Below are 27,301 nucleotides of genomic sequence, written 5' to 3'. Positions count from 1 at the left end.
TATTTCACATTCTGTCTAAATTATTCACCAACCACGGAAAAAAAGACAGCAACCTAAGCATGGGTTCACTGTACCATCCTGCTGCTTGCAAAGCAGGGTATGTTCCAAACAGCACATCACATTTTGTAGAGCTAAAGAATGCTGGGAATTAGTGGAGTAAATGCACTATCTGCGCCTGAAAGAAGTGACCATATTCAACAGTACCTATCTCACTTGGGTGCATGAAATGTGGTACAATAAATAGCCTGCACGGTTATGTTTTCAGTGTTTTCACACTTATTGATACACCTTTGTGAATATACATTCAAACTGATATGTGGTGGAAGGTTACTTACTAACAAATAAAGGCTCAATACTGGGATACGTTTATAACACAGGCATGTTGAAGCACATATATACTCACTAAAGTTACAGTAAATGCGCTTGAACTTAAGTAATATCATACTAATGAAATAAAATGTACAATATCATACAAACTTATTCTCTCCTTTTCTGCATTATAGAAGTTCAGTGAACTGCTATAACAAACAATGGAAGGAGAATTAGCTTAGCAAGACCTAGAGACCAACATGTGAAAATGTAGCAAGTGGGAAGAGAGTTGAAGCTCCCCTTACTTGTGTTTGCCAAGAAAATTGCAATACTTTGTGTTGTAACATCATACATCCGTGTTCATTTCTCCCAAAAAACAACACTGCACGGCACACATCCAATGCAATGAGATCCTTCTGAATTTTACTGCGTACAGACATTAGCACAGGAAGGGTATGCTTCGAGTATTAATCTAATGCTAGACAGTGCACACACACTTGTGAAGAAGCATGGTGCAAGGCTGTGCATTAGGAACTCCAGCATAACAGCTGGCCGCAGCAGTTCCCCCCGTGCAATGCAGTGCAGAGCAGCAAATGTTTGTGCTGCACTTCATGTGTTATGATTTAGTAAATCCGTGCCTATCTGAAAAGAATGTACCATTGGCAGTACTAATGTCGGGGAACTGACTGGTTAAAGTATGATATCTGCAAATCACTAGTTCACTAGATAGAAACAAGTAACAATAAAAATATGACTTCCATCAATCAAGTACCTAACTGTGATTTTAGTCAACTATGCTTCATTAATGGACGCATTCTTAAGTCTTTGTGCTCTAGGAAGAGTGGCACTGACCTCTAAATGAGTAAAATAATGTAGTTGCTTACATGGTCAAGGTGTTTCCACTCTTCTGCCCATTCTCGGTCTGTTAGTCGGTGATCAATCATTTCTTCTTGACGTGTGCCATGCAACGCTGCAAAAAGTAGAATGGTGCACTGAGTATACTAAACATCATGTATGGCTGCATCCAGCCACAATCCGCACATGCACACACAACAACGGGCCTCATTTACAAAACAAGTTCAATGTGTAGGCGCGACTTACGCGTTGAAATTCAGGAGCAAATCACTCCGACACACATCTTTGTGGATTATACTCAACATGACCGTATCTGTCTATCATTGCCTCCCTGTGGACATTTAGAACGATTAAAAGGGTATGCAACAGCAATTTGTTTTCAACAAATCTACTTCTGTGGTCACAGAAGATGGGAGAACTGAAAAGGTGCTTGTCAAATAATATGCTAGTTCTGTTTTTGCAAGAAATTACAAGATTAAATTATCCCACATTACATAATGTCAATTTATAAATGTTTCTGTTTACTAAAAACTGTCCTGGCTTCATAGACTTAGGGCCTGATTTAGAGTTTGGTGGACTGGTTAGTCTGGCATATATAAGACGCCACCCCATCTGCTTTATTACAAGTGCATTATGGTTTATGTAATCCTTGTAAAAAGGGATGGGATGGGATGCTTGTGACATTGGAATCCGTCCATTAAACGCAGAATTTGTATATACATACACACACACACGCACACAAACACACATATGTGGGACCATCACTATAGGAAATCAAAATATTTCAAATGTTGCTAAAATAATTGATGTTTAAGGCCTCATACGAATGCATCATTAGGAGTTTCTATTTTAGAAAGTTGAACACTGTTGAAACAATAATTACTTTACGCCTTCTTTGTCAGAAACATAAGTTATGTAAATGGGTGTGTCAAATACAAAACTTATTGAGAATTTCAGTGGTTAGAAAAGTGTTGACTAAAAATCTAGAGGCCCATGCAAAGCAGAAGAAAGAAGTCTTGAAAGCCATCCCCAGGCGATTGAGGATGCTGTCTGGCATGCATTTCTGTAGGACTCGAAACATGCTTTTTGAATTACCAAACCAAAGATGCACAGCTATATCACTCATAGTTTCCTAATCACATGAAATAATTTGCTATCTAGAGAATGGATGACTTCCAAATGCGTGTATCTTATTAAAGGGCTTTAGCAATATTTGCAACATGACATTGACGGCTTGCCGAGGTTCAGTGGAACAGATGGCCCTATTTTCTTAAGTCATTTTTCATTTTTTTTTACCTGTGGGGAACAAAGTAGTGAACAGATGGCTCGTGAATGATTATATATGTATAATCCATGACAGAAACAATGGAATATGCTACAAATATATACAGGCGTGCAAGCACTCACGCACATTTACTCTGTTACTGAGTTATTCTATAAGTTGTTTTCATTCTACTGATAATAATATGAAATCTATCCTTCTCTGTTGCGTGGCACATACATACAAATTTCCTGAATTTAGCTGCTTGTAGCTGAATTTGGCAGCCTGTTAGGGGTAGCTGATTGAGCTATAAGATATAAAAAATTTCGCCACTAATCAATGTGATACATGTAAAATGGTTTTGAAACAGCAAATATTATTCCCCAGTATTCTAGCAATGATTGCATGACCTTCTTCAAAAGGCACTCCGGGGTATTTTGATTCATGTAAAACTCTAAATAAGCCAAGGGGTTGCTGGTTGCCCATAAACCATGGACATCTTGACTCTGAATAAAACAATGATGATAGATAGCTGCAGTAATCCCTGAAAACCTAACTATGGTAATGTTATAGAGCGAGGCATTGATAGTTATAATGATAAAGTGCTAAAACGTAGACAAAGTACATAATATGGGTACAAAGTTGCAACACAAAGAACAAGCCTATTTGCTATAACTTGCTTCAAAAAGTTAAAAGCCTGTAAAATATTGAGGGGATTCTCCAGTTGCCTTACCGATAGGTCTGTTTCTGTCCCTGAGGTCTCTGTGATTTGGGTGTCGGTACGAATCTCTGTAATGGTGAGCGATGGCCATGTCATCCAAGCGGAAGTGTTGAGGTGGTGGAGGAGTAGGGTGAGGCAGGCCGTTGGGCTGATAGGATATGCCGTTATTTGGACTGTACCGCTGGCCGGGGCTAATAGTGCAGGGCCGCTTGCTTGGATGCTCTGAGTGCAAAGGCTCTCTGTCAAAGCCATTTTCTTTGGTTCTGCAAATAAACAAAAATCATAGAATGTTTTAACTGTAGTAGTGCCCATGTCAAATGTGAACCAGACGTACATCTTTGATAATCGATGCACATGAGATAACAAACGCTTCTTTAGACATCCTAGAGCAATAGAGAAACTTTCACAGTCTTAAGATTTACAGATAACATAGTTGGGACCAGCTTGTGATGTTTGAGGGCAGCAGAGGCACTCAAGCAGACTAATACGTTTTTCATACCTATTTTTTTTTAGCATTCATATAAGTTTGCTTGAGAGGTAATAGATTTAATGTAGCCATCAACATGGCCAATTTTGACCTTGCATTTTATTGATTTATTGTAGTATGAAAGTTGTTTTCAAATTGTACATAATGTGTTTCTGAATGTTAAAAAAATGTTGTATTCAAGTTAATACTTCCTTAACACAGCTCTATGATGTTTAACACAACTCTGTTTTTAATGCAAAGGGTCAAAACTTGTTTGGAATAATTTCTGAAGTAAAACTCAAAATCTATATTCATTAATATTATCTAGCCAAAGATGGCCTTTAAATAGTTCACAGAAGATCTGTATGGGTGGGAGGGGGGTGTATTTAACACAAAATGCAATCTTAATTGAATTATATACAAGTGTTCTCTAGATCTGTAGGAATGTTCTGGAGGGGATAACCTAGATTGATACTGGAATAACTTGCTTTTATTAAGCACTTTATCTCACAGTACATGCCAATTCAAGTGCTGCAAATAATACGTATCAACACTACCGAACTTAAGAGCACTCAACAACATATTGCCCTTAATAGGATGAAAAGTGGGCTTGGCTCTGTCACAATTCAAACAGAAGAACATTTCAAGTGCTTAACTTGCTGAACTATTTTGAGAGCAGATCGCATCATATTAATTTTTTGAAGGCTTTTTTTCCGTTCTGACCGCAAATTGCCAGTTAGTCTCAATCACAATTGAAGGTTCAAGTCTACAAATTAGCATTGTTCTTTCGGGGCACTATATTTTTAGGATGTGCTGTAGGATTTGGTTTGAGTGTGCTTCAGTGTCACTTTATTTTAAGAGTATTTTGGGACTTGTCACAGCTTCTACTTGCATGAGGCTGAGGGTTTTGTTGACCATATGAGAATTTACACAAAGCCAGTGGAAATTCCAGGGGTTGTGCCAGATGATTTCCCAATGCCACTGATTGGAATTAGACTTACAGCAGAGTTTTGAAACACTTACAAAATGTGGACCTGCTAGAGAGGAAGAGGAAGGTAGAAAACATCTGCAAAATCTAAGCGAAGGCGGATAGCAGATTTGATGCCACCTGTGGGCATGGATGGTACAGGTGCCCTTATGAGTAAATACATATTTTCTTCTGCCCCACCCTAGGAACTGAGCATCATCATGCCAAGCAGAATGACTGCATGCTTTGGGATTTGAAGCCTGTTTTAACAGTACATCTGAATGTGAATGTGTGCATGTAACATAACTGCTGAGGGTTTGTTTAGAGTTGTGGAACATTGGTCATGTTGCTGGATTAGTGATTTTCTCTGCTCTATTTGATACATTTTAAGTTTGAGACCGTAGTATTGGCGAGGCTTAATGCATAGCACCAGTAAATATGGATGTCAACATCAAAAGAGGGTTAAAGTAAGCTCTAGAGCTGGATTCCAAAGGGAGCCCAAAGGTCAAATAGGACCAGTAAGCACACAACTCTATCATCCTCTTCATTGAAAACATGATCCCACATTTTGATAAGTGTGGTATTTTCAATGGTGTTGGCAGACAAGGAAGTTAGATGCTATGAGGACATATGGCAATATGTGTTTGAAACTGAGCTATCCCAGTCCATTCCAGGATACTTGAAACAGTAGAGAGAGCGTCTATCAATGGCAACTATTGTTTCAAGAATGTTGTTTTGTTCTGGTGAAACACGGTACATGTGTTCCAAAGCGCCAACTATTTTACAACATTATGTGAAATAGTTAACTTTAAAGCCAAAAACTGAAGGAAATGACATTTGAGCACATAGAACCATGCCATGAACTAAAGGTGACACAATAAGTGTACAAAACAGTGATGGATGAAATTCCTGAGTTAATATCAGCCACGGATAATCACCTGGGCTGTATCCCAATCCAGGTTGTTTTGCACACCATGGCACCTCAGTTTGGACCCAGCCACATGCAAATCAGTCTTGACCCTGCTCCAATGGGCAAGGTCCAGCCCTAACTGCTAGGCCAGGTCCTCCCTTGAACCAGAACACAAGCAACCCAGCACAAGTTTCACCCTAGCTATGCATGCGCTCATCAGCCGGGTCCAGCTTGGCTTCAGTGACACAGTGTGGACAGAACCACATACCCATCCCACAATAAATACACAAAACAGTGATGGATGGAATGTTTCAATTAATCTCAGCCACTGGTGATCACTCAGCCGCATCCCAAACCATCATTATTTTGCACACCATGCCATCTAAGTTTGGACCCAGCCATACGCAAATCAGTTTTGACCCTGCTCCAATAGGAACAGTTCAGCCTTCCGAAATGCCAAATCAGGTCCTCCTTAAACCAGAAAAGCAACCCAGGATCGGTTTCGCTCTAGTTATGGGCTCAACAGCCAGATACAGCTTGGTTCCAGTGATACAGTATGCAAGGGACCCACGTCTTTTTGTTTGTGCATTTATTGCCCTAAGTGCACCGGGTATGCCCAGACATGGCTCTCGAGTTCACTGTGGCACTGGAACCAAGCTATACCCAGCTGAAGAGCGCAAAACAAGTGCAAAACCGGTTCTCGGTCCGCTTGTTATTTATGAACTAAAGGTGGCATGCCTGACAACTCTGGTGAAGAGGTCATACTTTTCCAACTAACCACAAAGCATAAATGTAAACAACCAAATAAATACAGTCATAGTGAATTAACAACCCCAAAAAAAAGAAAAAGTGGCGAAGCAATTCTCCCCCAGATAATTTTCATAGATCCAATCATGCAAATTGCTTTCATTTACAAAAAAAGTACCCATTGGTCAAAGTGGAACTGTAACGAAAAAAGCTGTAAAATTAAACACAGTAAGGGTGCTCCTAACACGACATCCCAGGAACAAATTACCAAAATGTGTTTCTACTCATGCGCTTTTTTCACCGTGTCAGTGAGTGATGGCTCCTAGTGTTATTACAGAAACAGATTGATCCTTTTAATGAGGCTGTTTAATAGACTGCAAGCCTCACCGTGGCTGCTCAGGCGTGTCAGGCCATATGCACCAAGACAACACTCAGCACAACACTTTGATCGAAGTCTGCATTACATTCCATTTCTCATACAGATTTACAGAAAGCCTAGAAATATTTTTTTAAAAAGGCTCGCTTTGGAAAATACACATGCAGATCAAGTGTTAGGATCGTGAAAATCACCAATTTCCAGGCATATTTTATGCCAGTTTCTGCTTTAAATCTATGTTTCTGTTGACTAAGTGGACCTATTCACAAAGGCATTTTGAAGTACATAAAGGAGTAAGCCTTTAGTACTATTTCACCTACTTTAACATGTGTTTGCAAACTGCCACAAAAAGTGTAATATTGATAACATTCATATACAAGTTGTTCAGATAGAAAGAACAGTGCCCTCTGTACACATTTACTAATGGGGAGTTTGATGTTTTAGGACTGGTTCACAAAGGCATGGAAGAGTACGCAATAGAGTAATAGAGTACTGTTGCTCTACTACGTCTCATACTCATAAATGTTTTTCTGGATCGGCCACAATTGGCCAGAAAAGGCAAAAAAAACAAATGGGTCAAACATCAAGGAGTTTACAACAATCATTGGGTCATTACCCTCCTGTCATTCTTATACATTTTTTTCGCCTTACTAAATACCTGCTAGACAAGAAGAACATTTGTTTCTCTTTAATCAAAGATTGAGGTTCATATACACTATTTTCCAGATCTTTCCTCTATACAATATACACAGCAATGTCACAACATACATATGGTTTCCAACCCTGAAACCAGTGGGTTGAATTGGCTGCAAGGTGACATGTCTGCTCTGCAGAAAATTCCTTAAATATAGAAGTTTGAGAAATGGATCGTTATTGCAGTGCTGCTAGCTAAGGCAGAGGTGTTAGTGGCATGGGTAAATCAGCACAGCACTGAAGAAAGCAATGTCCAAACTTAACAGCAAAACCAAAAGGATATTGAGCTAATGTAGTGTTGGCCCTGACAGCCACAAAACTGCCAAGGAGAGCAGATTTCCACTGTACCATATTCTATCTGTGGCTGGAATAACTACAGCTACAAATTCTGTGAATCAGTATCTCAGAATGTGCTAGCGCAGATGGCTGTTTTGTCTGTATTGTTACAAGTGCACAAACCTTTGTGAATGAGGATTCCAATGCTGTCTACAGACGGGCAGGCTGATTTCAATGCCCTGGTGATGCTTTGACAAACTAGAATGTAACAAAACAAGGGACTCCTTCACCTAGCCTGTGTGGCTTGTCTCTGGAGATGGAACAAACATGGAAGCCCATAATTTCAGTCAGTTATTAAGTATGGGCCAAATTAAGTTTTAGTGTCCTCATCCAAACCAGATGCACAATGTACAATAAGAGAACTGATTAACACTAGAATTACAAACAGGCATGGCTGCAGACGGGTGGATGATCAATCAACAGCTTGGAGATCATTGTACAAATCCTGAATTCTTCACTTTAAACCTGAACTTTGCTGAGCTGAAGTAGACTGCTCATGCAGTCAGAGGAATGACAATTAAAAGGGCCACGCTGAATAGCCAAGAATCGTTCCTACAGGTGTCAATGGACTAGTGAAGGATTGGCACCAATTTGGTCTAACTGGCATTAAGGTAACAACTTTCAAAATATTTTTTCATTATCCAGAAATGTGAGATGCTTAAGTGAAACCTATGGGAACCACAGTTGGTAGAAGGCGTTAGTTGGCATAGACTGAAAAAATGGCTAAGTAATTGACACTTTGGCTCATCTTTAGAGTTTGGCGCATAGGATATTCCATCAACATGTGACGGCTCTCCCGTCTTCTGTATTACAAGTGCCATAGTATTAAATGCATATTAACTGCAACATTAATGATGGATTACCCATCCACCAAAAGCTAAATAAAGCCATTAATATTTATGTATAAAATTACATAAACATTACATAAAAGTGAGATATCAGAGAGGAGACATTTTTAAATAACACAGATAATACTTTTGAATAAACATTTCAGATGTATCTACTGCAATAATAAATTTGCAATCAAATTTCAAATATTGCTATTCATTTTAAATTACCGGTCTGGAGTTCGCCTTTTCCCGTTTTCGTTCACGTCGAGAAGCAGCTCTGAGGAGTCAACAGGTGAGGTGGTGCTGGCGTCCAGAAGCAGCTGCTCGTGCTGAGCGAGGTACTGGGCTGGGTTCTGTTTGGCCAGCCTTGCGCAGTGCAGAAGCTCCCGCTGGAGCAGGGGTAGGTTGGCCTGTGAACGCACACCATGAATAAAATGATCAGCACCCCTAAAAACAAAGTCAAAGCCTCAATGCATGATGAGCTGTTCATAAAACTGCATTCTTGTCTCCACCCAGTTGTTTATAGAGGTGGACGAACCAACAAACCAAAAGAGAGAGCCAAGCTAAGAGTCTGGCCTGGCTTGGCCCTAGGAGACCGTGCAGGAGCTAAGCCATTGACTATAGTTGGCATGTAAATCATGCAACAAATATCATGGAAAAATATGATCAAATCTCTTCAAAGTTCCAAAATATGTATTTATTTAACATGGGCAGCGTTTACCCTTAGTGTGTCAGATTATATCACTGTATGAGAGGTGATTATTAAAGGTGATATTAATTAAACCGGGGTGGCTCCTCCGTTAAGGAGGGGGAGCGTTGCACCACTGCTCTCAGAGCAGTCGAAAAAAGGAAAAATAAAATGATAATAGCAACATTATCATTTGATTTTTCGTAGATACAGGGCTAGGTTTGGGTGGGCGGGTCTAGTGTCACAGGGATAAGTGTGCTTTACGGTTCGGATGTCCGTCTTGGGCCGGCCAAACAGTAATATGCACTTTGCATGCTGTCCACCAGCCGTATTGCACAGCATGGTTGGAGAACATTCACAGGATCCCACTCCCTGTCTGAGTGCCGAACCACAGCGCTCAGACCAATCAAGGCGCTGCTGTGCTTCCAGCTTCCGGACTCAAGTCAGGAATTGAAACGGAGAGATGATGGAGGAGGTGACTACAGAAGAAGCAAGTGTTTTTTTTTATATTTAATTGTTTTCCATCCAACTCCCACCCCCACCACCCCTGTTCCCTAACAGTGCCCCTGTTATTAAACAAGAATTTGGAAACATGATTGGCCCCGTTTTGACAACTATGCCATAAGTGAACTAAGAGACAAGTCAATTGCCATTTGCATTCTATATGTAGCCTAGATTCATATTATATATGCAGCAAGATTATAGTCTCTAAAATCAAGCATAAGTTTTTTTTTTGCGCAGCACACATCCTGCCATCACAAAATTGAAGGTTCTCTCATATGGGATAACGTAGAAAGAGGAAGCTTGGTGAAATATTTAGCTCATATCACACAGTTTGAGAAAGCTGGGAAATCAAGATTGATCCCAAGTTTTCAGGCTCGACACTGTGCAATTCCGCCAGTGGAGGGAAACCCTTTGTCTCTTTTTCACCATCAACGATTTATGCTTTGTTTTTATTTTGTGACGCATGAGGAAAGAGTGTGAGTGAAAAGCAGAAGCCGCATTAAAGCCAGGCTTTCATGGGGGCCCTTGAGCTGAGCTGAGCCGGAGCAAGGCATCTGGCTAAAGCTTCCAGTAGCTCGCCTACCTCTAGTCGTTAATGGTAATACCAGCCAAAAGTACTGGTACGCTAAGTTGCTTTGATAGCCTCAGTTCAAGAAAGAAACCCTTTTTCCACCTCCACAGAGACACATATGAGATCACAGTGACTCAGAGTGATCGTCTTGCACCATATTGAGATTAAATATTAGAAGGTCTGAATAGCATTTAGCAGAAGGTGGCTTATGGCAAATGTAGGTGCCAGTCTCTGAAAAAATATAGGACCTCAATCTCAGTGAGGTTAGTAAAACTCCAACACATCATCCAAAAGTATGTGCACTAGCAAGTAAAACTTCGATACTCATTAAATTAGCTGCTATTCGAGATTTGGGAATATTAACGTCTTAGTATTCCATCAGTATGTGCACCAATAATGTAGTAGCATGAGTTAGAAATGTGGTGATCTGTGCAGCTAAGAAAATCAATAGAGGAAAGAGAGGCCCTAATAAAATGCAATTGCACAATATATTTAAGGGAAGGAAGTTGTCATAAAATGAGGACTTTTACGTCAGTTTCTTCCCATTAATAAATCTGCAAATGTAACCCATGTGGGCTGGGCAGGTGGCAATTGTCCCACACCAAAAACACTAACGTAAACAGGAGAATGTATGTTGCAAGTTGCTGACAACAGTAAGTGCTGTTTGATGCCTTAATAGCAAGATAATGTGCTGTACCTATATATTACCATTGTTGAGCAACGCCTCGAATGAGTCATGATGTCCCTCCACTCCACCCCTCCTTCAACAATCGTATTAAAGCGGATATTGCACGCGACACATCTGCATATATGGTTTAAGCTATGGCGGTAGTCATAACATGTTGTGCATTTGTGCATATATAGCTTATACCATGGTGTTTTTCTTATGTATCTTATAAAGAAGGTATTTAACCAAAACCAGGATCAAAGGGGTGACATTCATACAGAGCGGTGAGATCACATTGAAGAGCCCTCTTGACTATTAGCAGATGTGTTCCCCTGTGAAAAGCCATAGTGCAGCTAGTAAACAGTGGTTTTCTCAAGCCAATTTTACCAGTTTTGCTGTACTGTGGAATTAACATGGAACTGCAGTAAATAATGTGTGAAGGTGCTTTTATTACTACAGTTACTCTAAAAAACAGAATATTTGGCCGCATTTACTATCTGCCTTATGCCTTGGTGAGTCCTGTGTGTGTGTGCGCATGCGTGTGTTTCAAGAGAGCTGATAGGTGGTACATGCACTTTTGTATACATCACTTGAAAAACAAATACATCTCATCTCTTAGTGAAACTGGCAATATTAAAGTGAGGAGGCAGATTTAGTTATGCAGTTGCAGAGAGACAAATTCCTGAATGGTAATTAGGAAAATTGACTCATGTGCTGGACATGTTGTGCACAGATGTCTTTTGGCAAGGCCTGGCTGGCGCACAGCCAGAATCACCCTTAATACATTCAGTAGAGCAGTTACGAGCATGAGCCGGCGTGTTCCTGTAGTTATAGATGCACAAATGGGCACAGGATCACGGGGGGCTGCTGGAGTGCAAATTGGAGTAATACTGGTCTTCCCTTTAAACATTTAATAAAATACCCTGTGCAAAAGCACCGAACACTTTGAAGCCTAGAAAAGGTGGCTCTGATGTGGTCGGAAACAAATGATTACCTCGATTTTGCTGGGAGGCTTAAACTCTGCTGGTGGAGAAAGAGACTTCTGGATAATGTCTATTTTCATTCATTTCCTAATCTATGCTCTCTGATGCAGCAGAATCACTAATGGGAAACATGAAGGCCATGGCTTCCAAATTTAAATGTATGGATGACACAAGAGAAAGCCTTTAGCATGGCGCTTGGTTTAATTTAGCGATTCCATGAACATCTTCTTCCAATTTAAGACAATATGGTAATACAAAGCAATTTTGTTTGTTCTAATTCTGGTGCCAGATTAGGTAATTAGAATGGTGTCTAATATCCTTCCAGTAAATGTTTCTCTATAAACGCACAATGGAGTCGAGGGTCTGCGGGTTACATTAGCTTAATGAAAACAAGACTTTAATGCATATTGTTACAGCTGCGTTTGGATGCACTTATTAAGAGCCGTGTTCCCACAACCATATGGTTTTTGTCATTAATGTCTCCTTTGAGGAAAAGTACTAAAATTAGACAGAAAGTTGCATCTTTGATTTCAGTGAGCCAAACTAAATGATATGGGAAGCATATGGTGTGCAGGAGTGACAGAAGATTCGGGGAGTGGCCTCCGAGCAATTTATTTTTCTGCTGGCAAGTTGACCCTGGATGGGGCCATTTTTCCAGTGCCAAAAAACTTATGATACTCACACAGGAAATTCCTTTCACATGATAAAACTGACAGAAAGAATAGACTTCCCAGGATGTCAAAATCAATTGGTTGGGATGGAGCGGTGAGGGAGATGCAGTGGAAGAGAAAGATAAAGCCTCAATGAGGAAATGCAATGATGAACTCTAGGAGTCTACAGATGCATGTCCCATTGAGTGAATGTTTAGTTTAGGAATATAACTATTTGCAAGCCATACATGTCAAGGTTCAGGAAGCCAGGGTGATCAGTGTTGCAGCCGTGCAAATCTAGTGCTGAACGCAGTGTCTCATTCTGCACTCATAATTCTGAGTTGTAATTGTAATAGTCAACAAATATTCCATTGGTAATAACCTGTTGTGAACCCATTGGCAATGAAATACAATTATATGTATGAGGTTTGCAATGACTAACACCCTCATGAAGGTTTTCCTATTGAGTGCCCGCCCTGATCACGCACTGAGCTGTTGAAATACTGAAGTGGTCTCTGCCCACCCATGCAGCATGGGCAAACGTGGTCACTTACAAGTGGCCCTTGTGACTTCCATTAGCATCCTTGGCATTTGTCCCTAACATTCATCAAAGGTGCTGGGAAGTGGAAGAGTGGCCACTGCGACAGAGCTCTCCTCAGAGGGATGTCTGAAGTCTTCTTTCAGCATTGGGCTGTGCAGCAGCAGAAACTTTTGTTAAAATTTGAATATTTGCCACGTTCAGAACTGAAGGTGGCTAGGATAAAGAATTGTGCCCCCCAATGAGCTGATCACAAAAGTAATGGCAGCTTCCAACAACTGAAGTTAAAGGTTGCTACAGTCAACTGCATTCACAGCTTGTTTGACCAATACAACGTCTTTGTTGGGGAATGAATCTAAGGATATTTAAGAAGTCTACCATATCTTATGAAACATTGATCAAGAAATGAAGATAGGAAGCAAAAATCCTCTAAAGTCACCTCGCAATGATGATGCAGCGGCTGTGCGGGTGCTACAATTGTCTCCTTTTACAAAGGAAATAACATTTATTTTGCTTCCCTTATCGACTCTAGTGCAATACCACTTTATTCTACAAATGACATCAATCTCATATTCTGTCTTTCTGGGTGATCACCTGATGATTCTGCACTGCAAGACTGTTCTGTGTAGGTCATGCGAAGAACGAGACTTCGCAGACTTAAACTTAATGTGGAGGAAACAAATCCTCGTTTTATTCATTTATTTATTTCAAAGGTTGTATGTAGCGCTAGCTGGACCCAAGAGTATCAGAGCGCTTTACAGTATTTGGCAATACATAATAACAGACAAACTTAGTACAATTGAGGAAATAAGGCATGGCAATTTGAACTTTAAGAATGTTTTAAGTTCAGAAGATCAAAATCAGGAATCAGATCGAAGATAGTAGATCAGAGGGACAGTGAAGAATTAAATGGTTTGTCAGTAAAAGGAGAGACGAGAGAGTGAGGAAACATTTGTGGAGGAGAGGGAGGAGGTGGAATGGGAAGAGGTGTGGCGCCGCGGCCAGGGCGACTGACTCCGGAATCTGGGGATCACGGTTCGATCCCTGGCACCGGTGGCAGATTAGCCCAGCACCATGTGACTCTGGGCAATAGCTTGCTTAATCTTCCCGACGGCCCCTAGCGCCTAGAGACCCCAACGGGTGATTGTGCGCTTAAAAAAAAAAAAAATGATGAGTAAGGGGGCCTATTTATACAATGTACAAGGGAGGAGTTCGTGGCCAGAGACATAGAGTTGAATTAAGAACCCCAGCATTTGTTGAGAAGGAGCAGCCTGGGGTCTTTTTAAAGCAGGGGTAGGAGGGGTTGCAACGTAGATCTTTGGGAAGGGTATTCCAGATAGAAGGTGCATTACCAGAGACTAGGCGAGACTGAGTTGATTTCTTTTTTAGCACTGCTGATCTACCAAACCCCTTCACTGGCCATCTGATGTTGGTCTCTGCTCTTGCCTGCTTCAGTGGTCAAACGTCTCAGAGTCACAACTGACTTCCCACTCCAACTTTACTCTGAACTGAACTTGGTAATCTCATCATGCCCCTTCCTAATGTGGAAACTTCAGAAGATCTTCCCTTTGCTCTCCCTCGAGGCCTGTTGTTCCTCAATGTCTGCACTCACTGGATCGAGGTTTGCATATTGCAGCAGTGCCTACTTAGCTTAGGCTTTATATTATCTATATTGGACAGCCTTCAATTTGTTCAAACTTTTTTGCTATTTTCGTCAAAGATTAGTATTTGTCAGACCTCTGCTTCTAACGTTGTTTATCCCGAAATTGCTTACTTATTTTGTATTGTAATTATTTTAATTATTTTTACATTTTTTTTGTTTCATTTGTTCTTTTTTGAAACGTATACTATATGTGTATTTTGTTGTTTTGTTCTTCCTTCAATAAAAAAAAAACATGTTAAAAAAAAAAAAAAAAATTGTTCAAAATCACACTTCCAGTCTCATCTATTCCGCTCTTCGTTTTAGTTCTACATCACCTCTTTTACAATAGAATCATTAGCTACTTTTCCATTCTAGGACATCTTTTAACATCCTTTGTACTGTACCTTAGCCATTAGTTTCCACTCCAAGCACCTTTATGCTACTCTCTTAGTAATCTGCAAAGTGGTATCGATTTCCCTTGGTGCCCTATACGATTGTAAGGGCACCAGTTGAAACGCTCTATTGCACCCAGCCAGTGACATCCTCCCGCAGAGTCGGCTACATGTAGCAACTTCCTGAATCACTAGTCATCTAGCCACATCCTAGTATATTTCTATGATGGGACCTTGAACTGAAATGCCTTTCTGGTACATTTTCAAACAATTTAATGTGTGATCATATATCATTGAGTAAAAATGGAAGTTTCCGGCAGGTGGTCAAAGGAACACATGCTTCGAGTTTCATGGTGCAATGCATCACAGTTGTGTGGAACTACTAGCCTTCAAGTCTTGCTTTATAACATTTGTAAACCAACTCATATAAAAGCACACTTGATCCTTTTACTGCGTTAATTCCGTTTTGAAAATATTGTCTAGTTTAACACCATTCCCCATTTAGAGAAAGACATTCTCTAGATCAAACTTGCTATGTTCAAAGAAAAGTTTACATCTTGCTAAAAACATTTCAATTCTTATAACCTTTTAAACAATTCTCATTTCCTAATCACAAAAATACAGTAAAGCAGAATTTCTACAAAGCTGATGTGGTAAAACAGTCACATTTGTTTTTCTTTCTAATGGACTGTGCAATGTTGAGGAGTAAATGAATGTTTCTTCATACTCATAACATAAATCAATGTATAAGGATCTCTTCTATTGAGGTTTTGCTTTGAGAATATATGAGGCATTTAAATGTGTTCCATTTTTGAGTAATAAAGATGGTTTGTAGCGCAGTACAGGTGCTAGCAGAACCACTTATGGGGCAGATCATGAGTTGAAATGTGATGGCAGCATTGTAACTCTTAATGATCCAAAATGTGGATCTCAAATGTGGATAAGATATTATAACACGTGTCTCCACACGTTTCCTCAATTACCTGGTCTTATACCAGACATGAATTCTAGCTTATTTTGGCCGTTGGAAGTCTCCCTGGATTTCACTCTTCAGGGTAAATCCAACTGCACTGAAATTTGTAATCCACCTCAGGTTGGTAATTGGAGCTTATAGCTAGAATGGAATTACCATTTTACTAGTGACAGACCCTTAGAATCAAAAATATAGAGGGAGGGTAGGAATCATTCATTCATTTGAGTGTTCATATTTCAATAGACGTTTGAGCAAATTCTTAAATGTTGCAGGCTTCTGTTTTTGGCATTAGTCTGAGCTGAAAGTAAACACAATTTAAAACACTGCTGGGATACCTTTATCTTGAACTCCACAAAACTTAACTGCTAGGCAAGCTAAAAAAAATCTTCAAATAAGACTGCCACACAGATAAATGCCCAGCTATCAACACAAACAGAAATGTTTGAAAATAAAGCATTTACTCTGATGGACGGTCATGTCCATTAAATTCTCTTGAAAAGCCGGTATTCGTTTCCACCTCTCTCTTTTAAAAAGCAAGCCTGCAACATACATCTGTGACCTAGCAACAATATGGTTTGAAATTGTTTTCGGACCATTGAACTGTGCAATACCTTCAGAAATGGGATGACAAAAGGTCGCAGTGGGAAGTTAGTAGCTTCTTGCAGTTTGGAATGAAATTCTTCAATTGTCAGGGTAGAGTTCTGTGGGATAAAAATACATATTGTTATCTTTTAGGAATGTCGGAAACCACCGCTGCTTTTTGTTAAGAAATTATATCAATGGCATTCATAAAAACAAAAAAACAAAAAATTTGTGTGATCCTAATATGATCATTCGGACAGAAGCGAATGGGCAGAAAGTGCAAAATGATATAATACCCTACCTTCATTGCAGAACCCATTTAGGGTTTGTAAATATTTTAGCTATTGTAACTGTGCTTCAATGGCAATAACGGTAGGGCTTGGGAATGAGCACATACAATAACTATTAAGGTAAATGTAAGTTCAGACCAAGTAAAATTTACAATGGCTACATGCATTACTCAATGTGACAATGACATTTTATACTGTACATGATTTTCTAACTCTCAAATCGAGTGTTTTCCTTCCTGTAAGTGATGACTTTTAAATGTACATCCCAAACTTTAAAAAAGCATGACTCTTGCAACTTTGTAAAGTAGCTGTGTTCCTCTTAGGTGATTGTTGTAGCTACACATGGAATATTAAAGCTAAAACAGGTGAGACAGCAGTTAGCCAAATGTAATGGAAGCAGTTACACATGACAAAAACCACCTGTAGTATAATCATGCTGCTGTTGTGCAGATTGATTCTGTATTGATAAGATACGTTGATTAATTTTATGTTAGAAAAGCTATCTACTAAAGAAAAGACTGAATTTTCATGGTAGTGCAAACTGGGGTCAGAGGAGTCTAAGACAAGAAAATGTTTTTGTGTCGGTGTGAATATCCCATGGGTCATTTGTTTGCATAGTTTTGCAATGGTTGGCAACCTTGAAACCAGGTCCCAATGGTCTATGCTGTAACAAACGTCCTCCGGTCACACAAGCGGCTCATGGGACTGCGCACATCTCTCGTGTGTTAGAGGGAGATCATCTGCACAAGCATGCAGCATTGTACAGACAACTCAATATTTTACAGCCAAAATGATCCAAGGCTAAGAGTGGGGCAATTAACCAAGCTAATGACAACCCAAAGGGGGTCCCTGAAAGGCAATTTGCTATTGCGCAAAACAAAGCCTTCAAAGAACCATCTTGGAATTTACAAGGCATAATTATTTGCAAACATGAATTTATTGAACATGAAACCTAGCACACAATCATTTGACATGGTGTTGGATCATGAATCGATTAATGAATCTTTAAGTGGTTAAAATAAAACTGGAGTGTAAAAAAATTGATGGTAGATGGCTACTGTAAATGTCTTACCACCAGTCCTAGCACCAGAGTGCGCACTCTTTCCCCAATCTCCGGTGAAATGTCATTGCCAAATTGCTGCAAGGTGGTCAGAAATCTCTTCAGTTTGCTGAGCTGCCTCGCACCACATGCTGGTGGCAATTGTTGGTTGGCCAGGGAAGAAGAGGAAGATGAGGATGGCCCATTGCTAAAGCCATTGGGTGGAGAAGGGACTCCATTCAGTGCAGTTGGCGAGTGGCTTGTGCCATTTGTTACTGTTGAACATACAACAAAACAGAAACAATTCTGTTTAGGGTGAGAAGCTCTGATTGGATCCCCACTTTGTTCTCATGATTGAGGCCCACTCTAAGCAACATGAAACATTTACCGATGTGATATTAACATCAACAACAATACAGTGCACCCCAGTTTATTCTTCCCACTTAATAATTCCTCTTTGTACAAAAGGTAGCAAGGAATAAGAGGCCCCCTGCAAGTGAATGCCTCTGGCTCCCCCATGCACCCATGTCAATCCCTTGAATTAATTGAAATAACAAATCTACTGTGTTTTGGGCACTAATGTTTTGAAAATAAATTTAAAAAACACAATTACATGTGCACCTTTAGAAATGACGTCGACACTATGGAAAATCTTTCTTTTTCAGATGGCACCAACGTTGTTCTTGTCTACACTGTGATAAGCCACAAATGCACAAACCTCTTTTCTAAACACATCCTATCACTCGCCACAAACCAGCTAAAGCACTTCTTTCCAACACACCCTATCCTATCACTGACCACAAAGCACAAAAAAACACACTTGATGTCAGTTGAATGAAAGTCGTTGCTCCTCCTACCCAGCAAAAACTAGTGTTCACACACAGAGCTCAAGCATTTAACCTAAGGGTGAAGCCTATCATAGTACAGTGGCACAGGGCCACAAATTCTAAGGATATTCCACACTTCAACCACATCCTCAATAACAGTTGTGTCCATACAAATAACACCAGATAACAACATACATCCATGGGTATTTATCATGGCAAACAGGCGGAGAACAGCGTTTACAACGCAACTTTTACCACGCAGTACCTTTACCACACAACTTTTACAACGCAAGTCGTTACAACGACTTGCGCTGCGGGGTGCTGTAGGATAGGGAATAGTTTAATTTACTATCCAAAACCTTCCCTACTATCCACGGGGACTGGAGTTGGAATAGTAAATTAAACTATTCACTATCCAGCAACCCCCAACGCAAGTCGTTGTAATGACTTGCGTTGTAAAACCTGCGTGGTAAAGGCATGAGTTATAAATGCATGCGTAGTAACGACATACATCCAAACAGGCAGAGGATTCAGGATTGTTTTCGAAACAAAAGTTATCCTTGTGCACTCACATGGAGAGAGTGAGAATGCCTCTCCCTTTAGCACCAAAGAAGCCTTCTCATTCACAGCAGCACAGAAGACAAGTCTGCATTAATGCCAGTGGATACAGCTTGGTAAGCCATCACTGAAGGCTCCATTCAAATGATAAGAAACACCAACCCCATTTAAACAGATGCACACTCCCAAAAGACGCGAAATTGGTGTTTACTCCGCCGGCATCCCGCCGCAGCCCTACCAACACCGATCAGGCTGCCTGAAAGCTTTCAAAGCGCAGCGGTCTTTCATCTTTCGAAAATAGTATGCCATTAGGATGAGGGGAGATAAAAACATCTCCCTGCTGTCAAGTGGAGCCAGCGTTAGTGACAAAAACCTGATGAAATTCACTGAGCAAGAAAAGGGAAACTGCCTCGGGTGAACTCGCCGCTCATCCTGCACTCTTCACTTTCCCAGACAGGTTTGACAACTTAAAAAAGAGCTTGAAATAGTGCATCACACCTAAGCAAAACTCAAGGACCGAGCTGATCTACAAGGAGCAAAATCCATGGGTGATGCAGACGCCTTAGTCTGCATGCACAGCAGCTGTGCTGGCTGCACACACTGGAATCCACAGGCTCAGATTGTGGCCAGGCCATCATTAACTCTCAGCCTCCAAAGCTGGCAGTGAATAAGAATGCACTTTAGAAGTAATGGGTTCAATTCTGCTATGGATAAAAACAGTCTGCTTGTAGAGTTCATACATGCACATCCTGGCAAAGGAGCCATGTTTGTGGCACGCCATCAATTGCACACAAGCGCTTCATAGAATGAATTCCATATCGAAAGTCTTGGATTACTTTTCGAATTGCTGTCACAATTTATGTGGTCAGTGAGCAAGAGAGAAAATGAAACTGCCCGTCTATGATAGTTCTGCTGCTAAGCCCAGGTGAGGGATGATTAGCTCGCTTCCATTCCCAATAGTCATTGTCCCACCAGCACATCATCACTACACACTGGAAACCGCAATAACACTTTTCAGGTGAACTGTACTGTGTTATAAAGCATACTCTAACGCAAGAACTGTATGGTAACTGGTCTTCACATCAAAATAAGCTGCTTCTACTTTTTCCCAAAAATGGAGTTCAATAATTATATAAAATTATAGTTTGTGCTTCACATGAAGGAAGCTACTATTAAAGTATGTGATTCCTGAAAATTCAGGAGTTGAAACAAGTTCAATTACATGTTGTGGGAGTGAAGGAACTGGTTCTTGGAGCCCCTTGCGTAGTCGGAGGAGGCGGCATGGTTGGCGGTGTCAGCCTGGATTGTGTCTTCACATCCACAGGTGAGTCTGGCATCGTGGAGTGCTTCTCAGTGCGATCTGTAAGACAAAGACACCAGCTTTAGTTATCCCTTTGAATACATATGTGTTTTGTGAGAAATTAATGTTCCTCCCACCCCATGCATGAAGAAACGGTGCGACGGCATCTTAGATGCAGGAGCGCATGGACCTATCCCGGCTCGTCTTTTCAGAATGACATCCTGGAGCTGCTCTCTTAGGAAGCGCCACAGATGGTGTTCCCATACAGATAACAGGGCCCTAATAGCTTCGGCTTTTTACTTCCAGCATGTACAGATGCTACCCCAGTAGACGCATCGCAGGCATTATTACCACCTCACTTCAAGGCCTCAACATTACAAGAAAGGAAATAATTGCTGAGGAGGCAGGACGGTAATGAATACCCTCATGACAACAGTGGAAATGTGAAAACCTGATGCTCTGCGTACAGGTGAGATAGTCCTCTGAGCCAGCTCTGCGCGTGACTGTCTTTTTCGCAACACCTGCTGCCCGCGCTCCATCTTTTGTTTACGTTACCATTAGACACAGTAGGTTCAATACTGAATGTCTCCTGGCCATATTTCCCACTCTGTCACAGAGAGAAAAGCTGCATTGTTCACCTAGTGGTGGGGCATGTACGAAGCCCTATTTATTTCAGCCCCCTCCCCACCTCCCGCCACCCCATCCCCGGCCACCCCGTAATGCACAGAGGTGCTACCTAATATTTGAAAGTTTAAAAATAAAAGAGGAACCCGCACAAAATTAGCACTGAAATGTTAATTAAACAAATTAAATTCAAATGAAATGTGTAAGCATGTTCTAATATCTTTCCTTGCAACCCCTGCAAAACAAGGAATCATGTTATCATGTTTATAAAAAGCTTATGTTGAAGTTGCAGCCTCAAAAGAAAAATCTTGTATAAATAACTCTGTCATGGTTCCTTTTATAACTGTCAGAGGGGATTTTAGGACCTATCCTTCCATCTCCATTAGCCCTGCCCCCATCTGCATCTGCAGAGCCTCATTCATCAGAAAAATGGGATCAGGAAGCCTTCCTGCAGAACAAGCAGGGGCAGGGTTCAAGTGGAGGGAGCAGAGAACATACATTCTGACAGAAATCCTGGCGCACTCTCAGTGCTGTCGCCTGCAGCCCGGAGCAGCAGCATCATGTTTGTCCAAGCACGCTTACCGTATTACTATGAAAGGCCACCTCCATCTAAAGATGGACTAGAAGGGACTGTTTGAGGGAATAGTAAGCGGTCAAGACTAGAAAGGAAAATGTAAACCATTCTGAGATGATTAAAATGTTATCAAACATGCGTTACATTCACAGAAGAGTACAAGTAGCTGCATGGATGCCATGTCCAAATCAATATTGCTTCAATTTTCTAGGCACGCAAGCTGTATTAAGTACCCATAAAACAGTCACAGCAAAAACTAAGAAGCCAATTGGAAGGATTCTCTTTCGACTCTATGGCATATTCTGAAATCCTGCCCAAGCCTCTCATGGGCTCAGCATTAAAACCTTAAAGGCAGGCGGTTTGCTCGTGCAGCACTTATCCTTGGCTCTTGGGAAGAGCAATCGTTCAATCCCCCAGAAGAGAGGCTGCTCACCAGGAAATACCATGCGACGCAAATTATGGTGGATTGGAAAAGCATTTTCCTCTATAACAAACAGGGACAAACTTGGAACCGCTACACAAGAGCTCCGCTGAGTTACAAGTAAATAACATTTCGGAAAATTGAACACAGTTGGCAAATTGAGTGCAGCTGGAGCGGCCACAAATGTAAACGGGTAGGAAACTCTCTGCTTGAATATTTATAATCTGAAACAGCATCTCCCAATCAATGAAGACCAACTCTATCTACAGTGGAACAGGGCACTTAATGAATTTCCAATATTTTTCAGAACAAAGAAATGCTTAAACTAAGAGGACCTCGGTAGGAATAAAAGCAGACACAGGTGTTGCGAAGGCTGGTGAAGGCCTTGTTGTTGCATCTAAAATGTTTCTTTTTAGTAAGAGATTCTTTTTGAGAACACAACGTATGCCCTTCATTTATTTCACCCGGAATACACATAACTTAACTCTGTGCTCGTTTGGAAAAAGTATGCAGCTCACTAAAGTGTGAACAGTTTGTGCACAGCCCCTTGCAGACACTGAAACACAGGGCAGGGCTTGGGGTGAAGTGCTGGCGATCTAGATTTAGAAATGGTATATAAATCAAATTTGCATTTAGGAATTATTATTATTAACCACATGCTTATTGTCTCCATGCTGCACCACACTTCGCTGTTTTAACATTACATCAGAATCAACACACAGACTCATTCACATGCAGGAAACTAATGGCCTATGGAAAACTGGAGCAAATAAGTCTTGTTCCAATTGCATAATTAGCAGCTAAATGCCTCGTGCTGTCCCTGGTACCAGGTCCTACTCTACTCACCTCAACCAACCTCGCTTTCTTTGTCTCCAGGAATGTAATAGCTTTCAGTGCATGTTGCAGCAGTGGGGAGAGCTAGCACTGAGAGCAGGCCTCCTACATGAAGGCAAATATTTCTGCCATGCCAAGAAAGGAGGGGGTGTGGGAGCCATGCCAGAGCGAGCTGTGAGATAACAGTGGGAACTGCTGCTCCATCTGGTTTCCATTCTGCTAACACTCAGAGTGAACTGCAAGAGAAAGCAGTCCAGATACCAATATTTGAAGCATGTGGGAGGAAAGGGGAAAAAGTGACAGTGAGTGAGTGAGAAAGGGGGAGAAAGAAAGAGGAGGTACAACCAGGATCGCCACTGGGAACAAGTGTTTGTGAGCGGGGAGAGTTAGAGGTGTGCAGAAGTCACGTAAATAAGCAAAAATTAGAAAACAAATTATGAAATGACATCAAATTATAGGAAATGTAAAACCAGCATTTAGTACTTGTGTGCAAAATAGATCCTCGAGTCTTTTATGGATGAGAAGGCACATTTTGCTCCAAAAATTACATTGAAAAGCACAAGCGTTGAAAACAGTAGCCGCTCACGTTCTTGCTGTTTGCATTGCTCGCATGAGCTTATGCTGAATTATTGTTACAAACAATGTGTAATTATGCAGCATAGTGGTAACGTCATTTTGGGAATTTTATTGTTCCAAGCAGAAGGCACAAGTACACAGAATTACGTCCATGTAACGGGCATTTTGCCCAGGCTTAGCTGAAAGCAAGAGCAGGGAAGAGAGACAGCAGGTTAGAAAAGAGAAAAAGTAGAAAAAGAGAGCGAGCTGGTGAGATGAAGAAAGTATGTGTGTATGTGTGAAAGAGAGAGGAGTTAAAGAGTGAGAAAGTGAAAAGAATTTGTGAGTCAGAGGAAAAGCTTGTATGTAAGTGAGACAGAGACAGATTAAGGGGTTAGAGGGTGTATGAGGAACAGGGTTGAGGGAAAAGGCATGTTCATGTGTCAAAGAGAGATTGAGGCAGAAACAATGTGTATGAGTGTGTAGAAAGGGATTAATGGAGGAAAGAGAGTGTGACTGAGTGCATGGGAGAGAAAAAACTAACTAGGGATTGCAAGGCGGAGGTTAAAGGACAAGAGAGCCTAAGGTAAATAGAGAGAGTGAGAGTTACAGAGAAGGGGACCAAAAGAGCAAGGGTGGGAGAGAATAGTCCAAGAAAAGAGAAAGGAAGGAGATGAATAATGGACAGTTAAAAAGTAAGGGAAAGTGAAGGATAAAGAGAGCAAAAGAATGAGTGAGAATAAGAGAGGAAGAGAAGGCAGAGTGATAGAATCAGATAAGAACAGAAAAAGCTGCAAAGAAGGGGAGAGCACAAAAACAAGAATAATTGAACAATAATCAAAGTTAGAGTGAGCGAGACAATGAGAGAATGATTGAGAGGGAGAGAGATACATATAAAAAGTGCAGGAAAAAGTTAAAGAGCAAATAAAGTTGAAAGTGGCAGGGAGTACAGTAATCAAGAGAGGACACAATAGCAGTTAATCTCGATAGTGTGAAACTCTGAGGAAGAAAAGTCAAGCGACAGAGAAAGAGAGGAGGAAAGAAGGATGCAGTCAATGGGAATGTATTAGTAACTAGGTATCAATCAACATATTTGATCCCTCTGTGGCATTTCGTTCAATTAAGATATTTTTTATGAGTATAATTACACTGAAAATGTGGTAATGTCCAAAAAGGAATGAAAAGGAAAGCAGTACATGTTATCGTGTGTTATGTTATTGCTGTTTGATAGCGCACAGTCTACCATTAGGTTGGGCTTGTATAGTAAGTTCTGCAATATATAACAATGAAACAGAAAATTAGCCACTAGCATGCTGGCCAATCTTTAATATGTTACCCTGTTCCAGGTGTATAGTGTTATACATTAAGGTTCAAATTTTAGTGAACGAGAAGAAGAGAATTGACAGCAGAAAGGAAAGGCAGTTACTATATCTTTTAATTCACTTCCTTCGGACTGGAAATGCTGTTTATTCCTAAGCTTTCATTGCATTACACTTCTAAAGTTCTTCACCATACGGCCTACTTCAAAAGAATGAAAGTAAGACCAAAAAATTGACCCTACGCTCCCCAACCAGTTAACTGAAATCAAAGCGTAGTCACAGGAGACACAGGAAAAATCCGATTTCATTAGATTTCCATTCAGTAATCTTGCTGTCATCTCAGATCCGACAAGGAGGGCCCACCGAACACTGATGAACTGGGGCTTGTGCTCAGAGGTCCTCTGCCTCAAACCACACTAGGCCATCTGCAACTCATTCCATGCTGTTCATTGCAATCAATCCACGGAGGAGATCGATGAGACCGTAACGCTTCCCGCCTAATACACCCAAACAAAAACAATATCCGCTGCACTGGGAGATTTCAGATAAATTCAAAAAACGTGTTTCCAGCGTGCAAAGAGGGGCTACATTTGTTTTGGATTACATTTAAAGAAACATTTGGAAACATATATTGTTGGATTTCATTAGAAAGATATGATATAACCACAGAAGCATTTCCCAGTTTTAAATTAGTGAATGCAGTAAAGCCAACTTGGAAAGGTCCTGCAACCCAGAAGAATTCTTTTGTTCCACAGAGTTATGCTCTTTGTATCAGACACTCATTTTGAATGAATGTACTTTACGGGCTTACACTATACCAATTGGATGTTTGTGAGTGGTGAATACATGTCTGATGTGGCATAAGCAATTGATTTATCCAAGTAAATAATTCGACTAGCTGATTTCTACCTAATCGGCCAATTACATTACTTATTCCTGCTGCTGCTTGTTGAAATGAACAAAAGAGGAGGGAAAAATATGCAGAGATGTCTTTATTTCTGAGAAATTATTGAGTTCATTTCCCACCAGGCAGTCTTTTATTCTGAATAAATGTTCTACTTTGGTCAGAGTGTTACAAACTTAACTCATTAAGTTTGATGTATAAGACAAAACCATCAAGGAATCAACGCTTTCCCCATTTCGAGAAACAATTTAATGCAAACATTTACATGCACTGTCTCTGTAATTTCCCTCTTTCTGAAGAATATAATAAAATTGTTTGCTAGAGACAAGACCACAACTTTCATTAAATTAACATTCTCAGTTGTTTATTGCTTTAGCAAAAATATTTTACCTACAACATTCATATTTAGGTCTATTATATTACTCTGCACATGCTTGTCAGATTTTGATTTGGATAGTGAAGTAGCTAGACATTTTTGAGGTTCAGATGTTAAATGTGTTTCTCATGGGTCTAAAATTAATATTTGTTCATCTGTTGCAGGAAAGGGCAATCATTTGCCATTTGGAAAAAATTGTGTAAGGCTTCAATGAAAGATTTGGGGAACGATCTGAACCAATGGTCAAATCTGTCTATAGTAAAACCAACAAGTCAAACTTTATAGTACCCTCTTATATCCTATTTCTATGCCGGTGGCACCAATCAATAATGCCTTGTATTTGGTTGTTTCGATAAATGTTGACAAAAAACCTTTAGATTTGTAAAGCCGATTGATGCATCCTCATTTCAAAATGAATAGTCAATGTTCCAAGTCTATTAAAACCGAATTCGGACTTTAAACTATTAGTACACTAATCAAAAAATGTACATACATTTAAGAAATAAAGGCAAAAAGTAAAGAATGTAACACGACTTGAAAAGGTATGGCACCAAGGATCTGATCTAAATTATAGTCAACTAAGATGCAGTCCATATCTTTTAAGGAACACAAGCATGGAATGTGTGTCATATCAACAAACCTTATGTCGATGGTCTAACCCCACCGGTGCCTGCCTCCGATTGGAGCAATAGCAGAACTTTATTGTTCAAGACATCTCTTGGCTTCCTCCTGGGTGGTTCTGAGGTATTTGTAACAACATTGCCCTTGTTCTGAACACAGTATTTCATTCTTGTTCATAGCCATGGGTATCTGAACCCTAGGATCTCAAGTGGCTTCTCCTAAGTCAAGCTGTAAGAATGTATTTCCTCTCCTCCATCTTTGAACTCTGGCCTTTCTCACTATCGACTGGCAAGGAGGGTCTAGAGACATTAAAATATGGATATTTCTTTGTTATGCTGAAAGTTTGTAAGCTGATAACGATATTGTTTGTGGTTTTGACTTCTTTAGATAACATATAA

The 27,301-nt window shown here is 40.4% G+C and overlaps 1 protein-coding gene across 2 annotated transcripts in view; it reads right to left on the bottom strand.

Moving 5' to 3' along the window:
* The window catches only part of RUNX1T1 (RUNX1 partner transcriptional co-repressor 1), a 164,916-nt gene that overhangs the window by 25,978 nt on the left and 111,637 nt on the right, over nt 1–27,301 (bottom strand). For both annotated transcript variants that reach the window (XM_078687050.1, XM_078687049.1), the window contains exons 2-7: nt 20,598–20,735; nt 18,024–18,265; nt 16,691–16,780; nt 8,700–8,881; nt 3,159–3,409; nt 1,194–1,279 (exon numbers count right to left, since the gene is read on the bottom strand). In XM_078687050.1, coding sequence (XP_078543176.1) covers nt 1,194–1,279; nt 3,159–3,409; nt 8,700–8,881; nt 16,691–16,780; nt 18,024–18,265; nt 20,598–20,735 — 989 coding nt within the window. The remainder of the gene's footprint in view (nt 1–1,193; nt 1,280–3,158; nt 3,410–8,699; nt 8,882–16,690; nt 16,781–18,023; nt 18,266–20,597; nt 20,736–27,301) is intronic.

This window comes from Lissotriton helveticus, chromosome 4_1 (genome assembly GCF_964261635.1).
Source record: "Lissotriton helveticus chromosome 4_1, aLisHel1.1, whole genome shotgun sequence".
In the NCBI taxonomy this organism is placed as follows: Eukaryota; Metazoa; Chordata; class Amphibia; order Caudata; family Salamandridae; genus Lissotriton; species Lissotriton helveticus.
The sequence above is the reverse complement of the archived record's forward strand: the minus strand, read 5'-3'. Positions and strand labels throughout refer to the sequence as shown.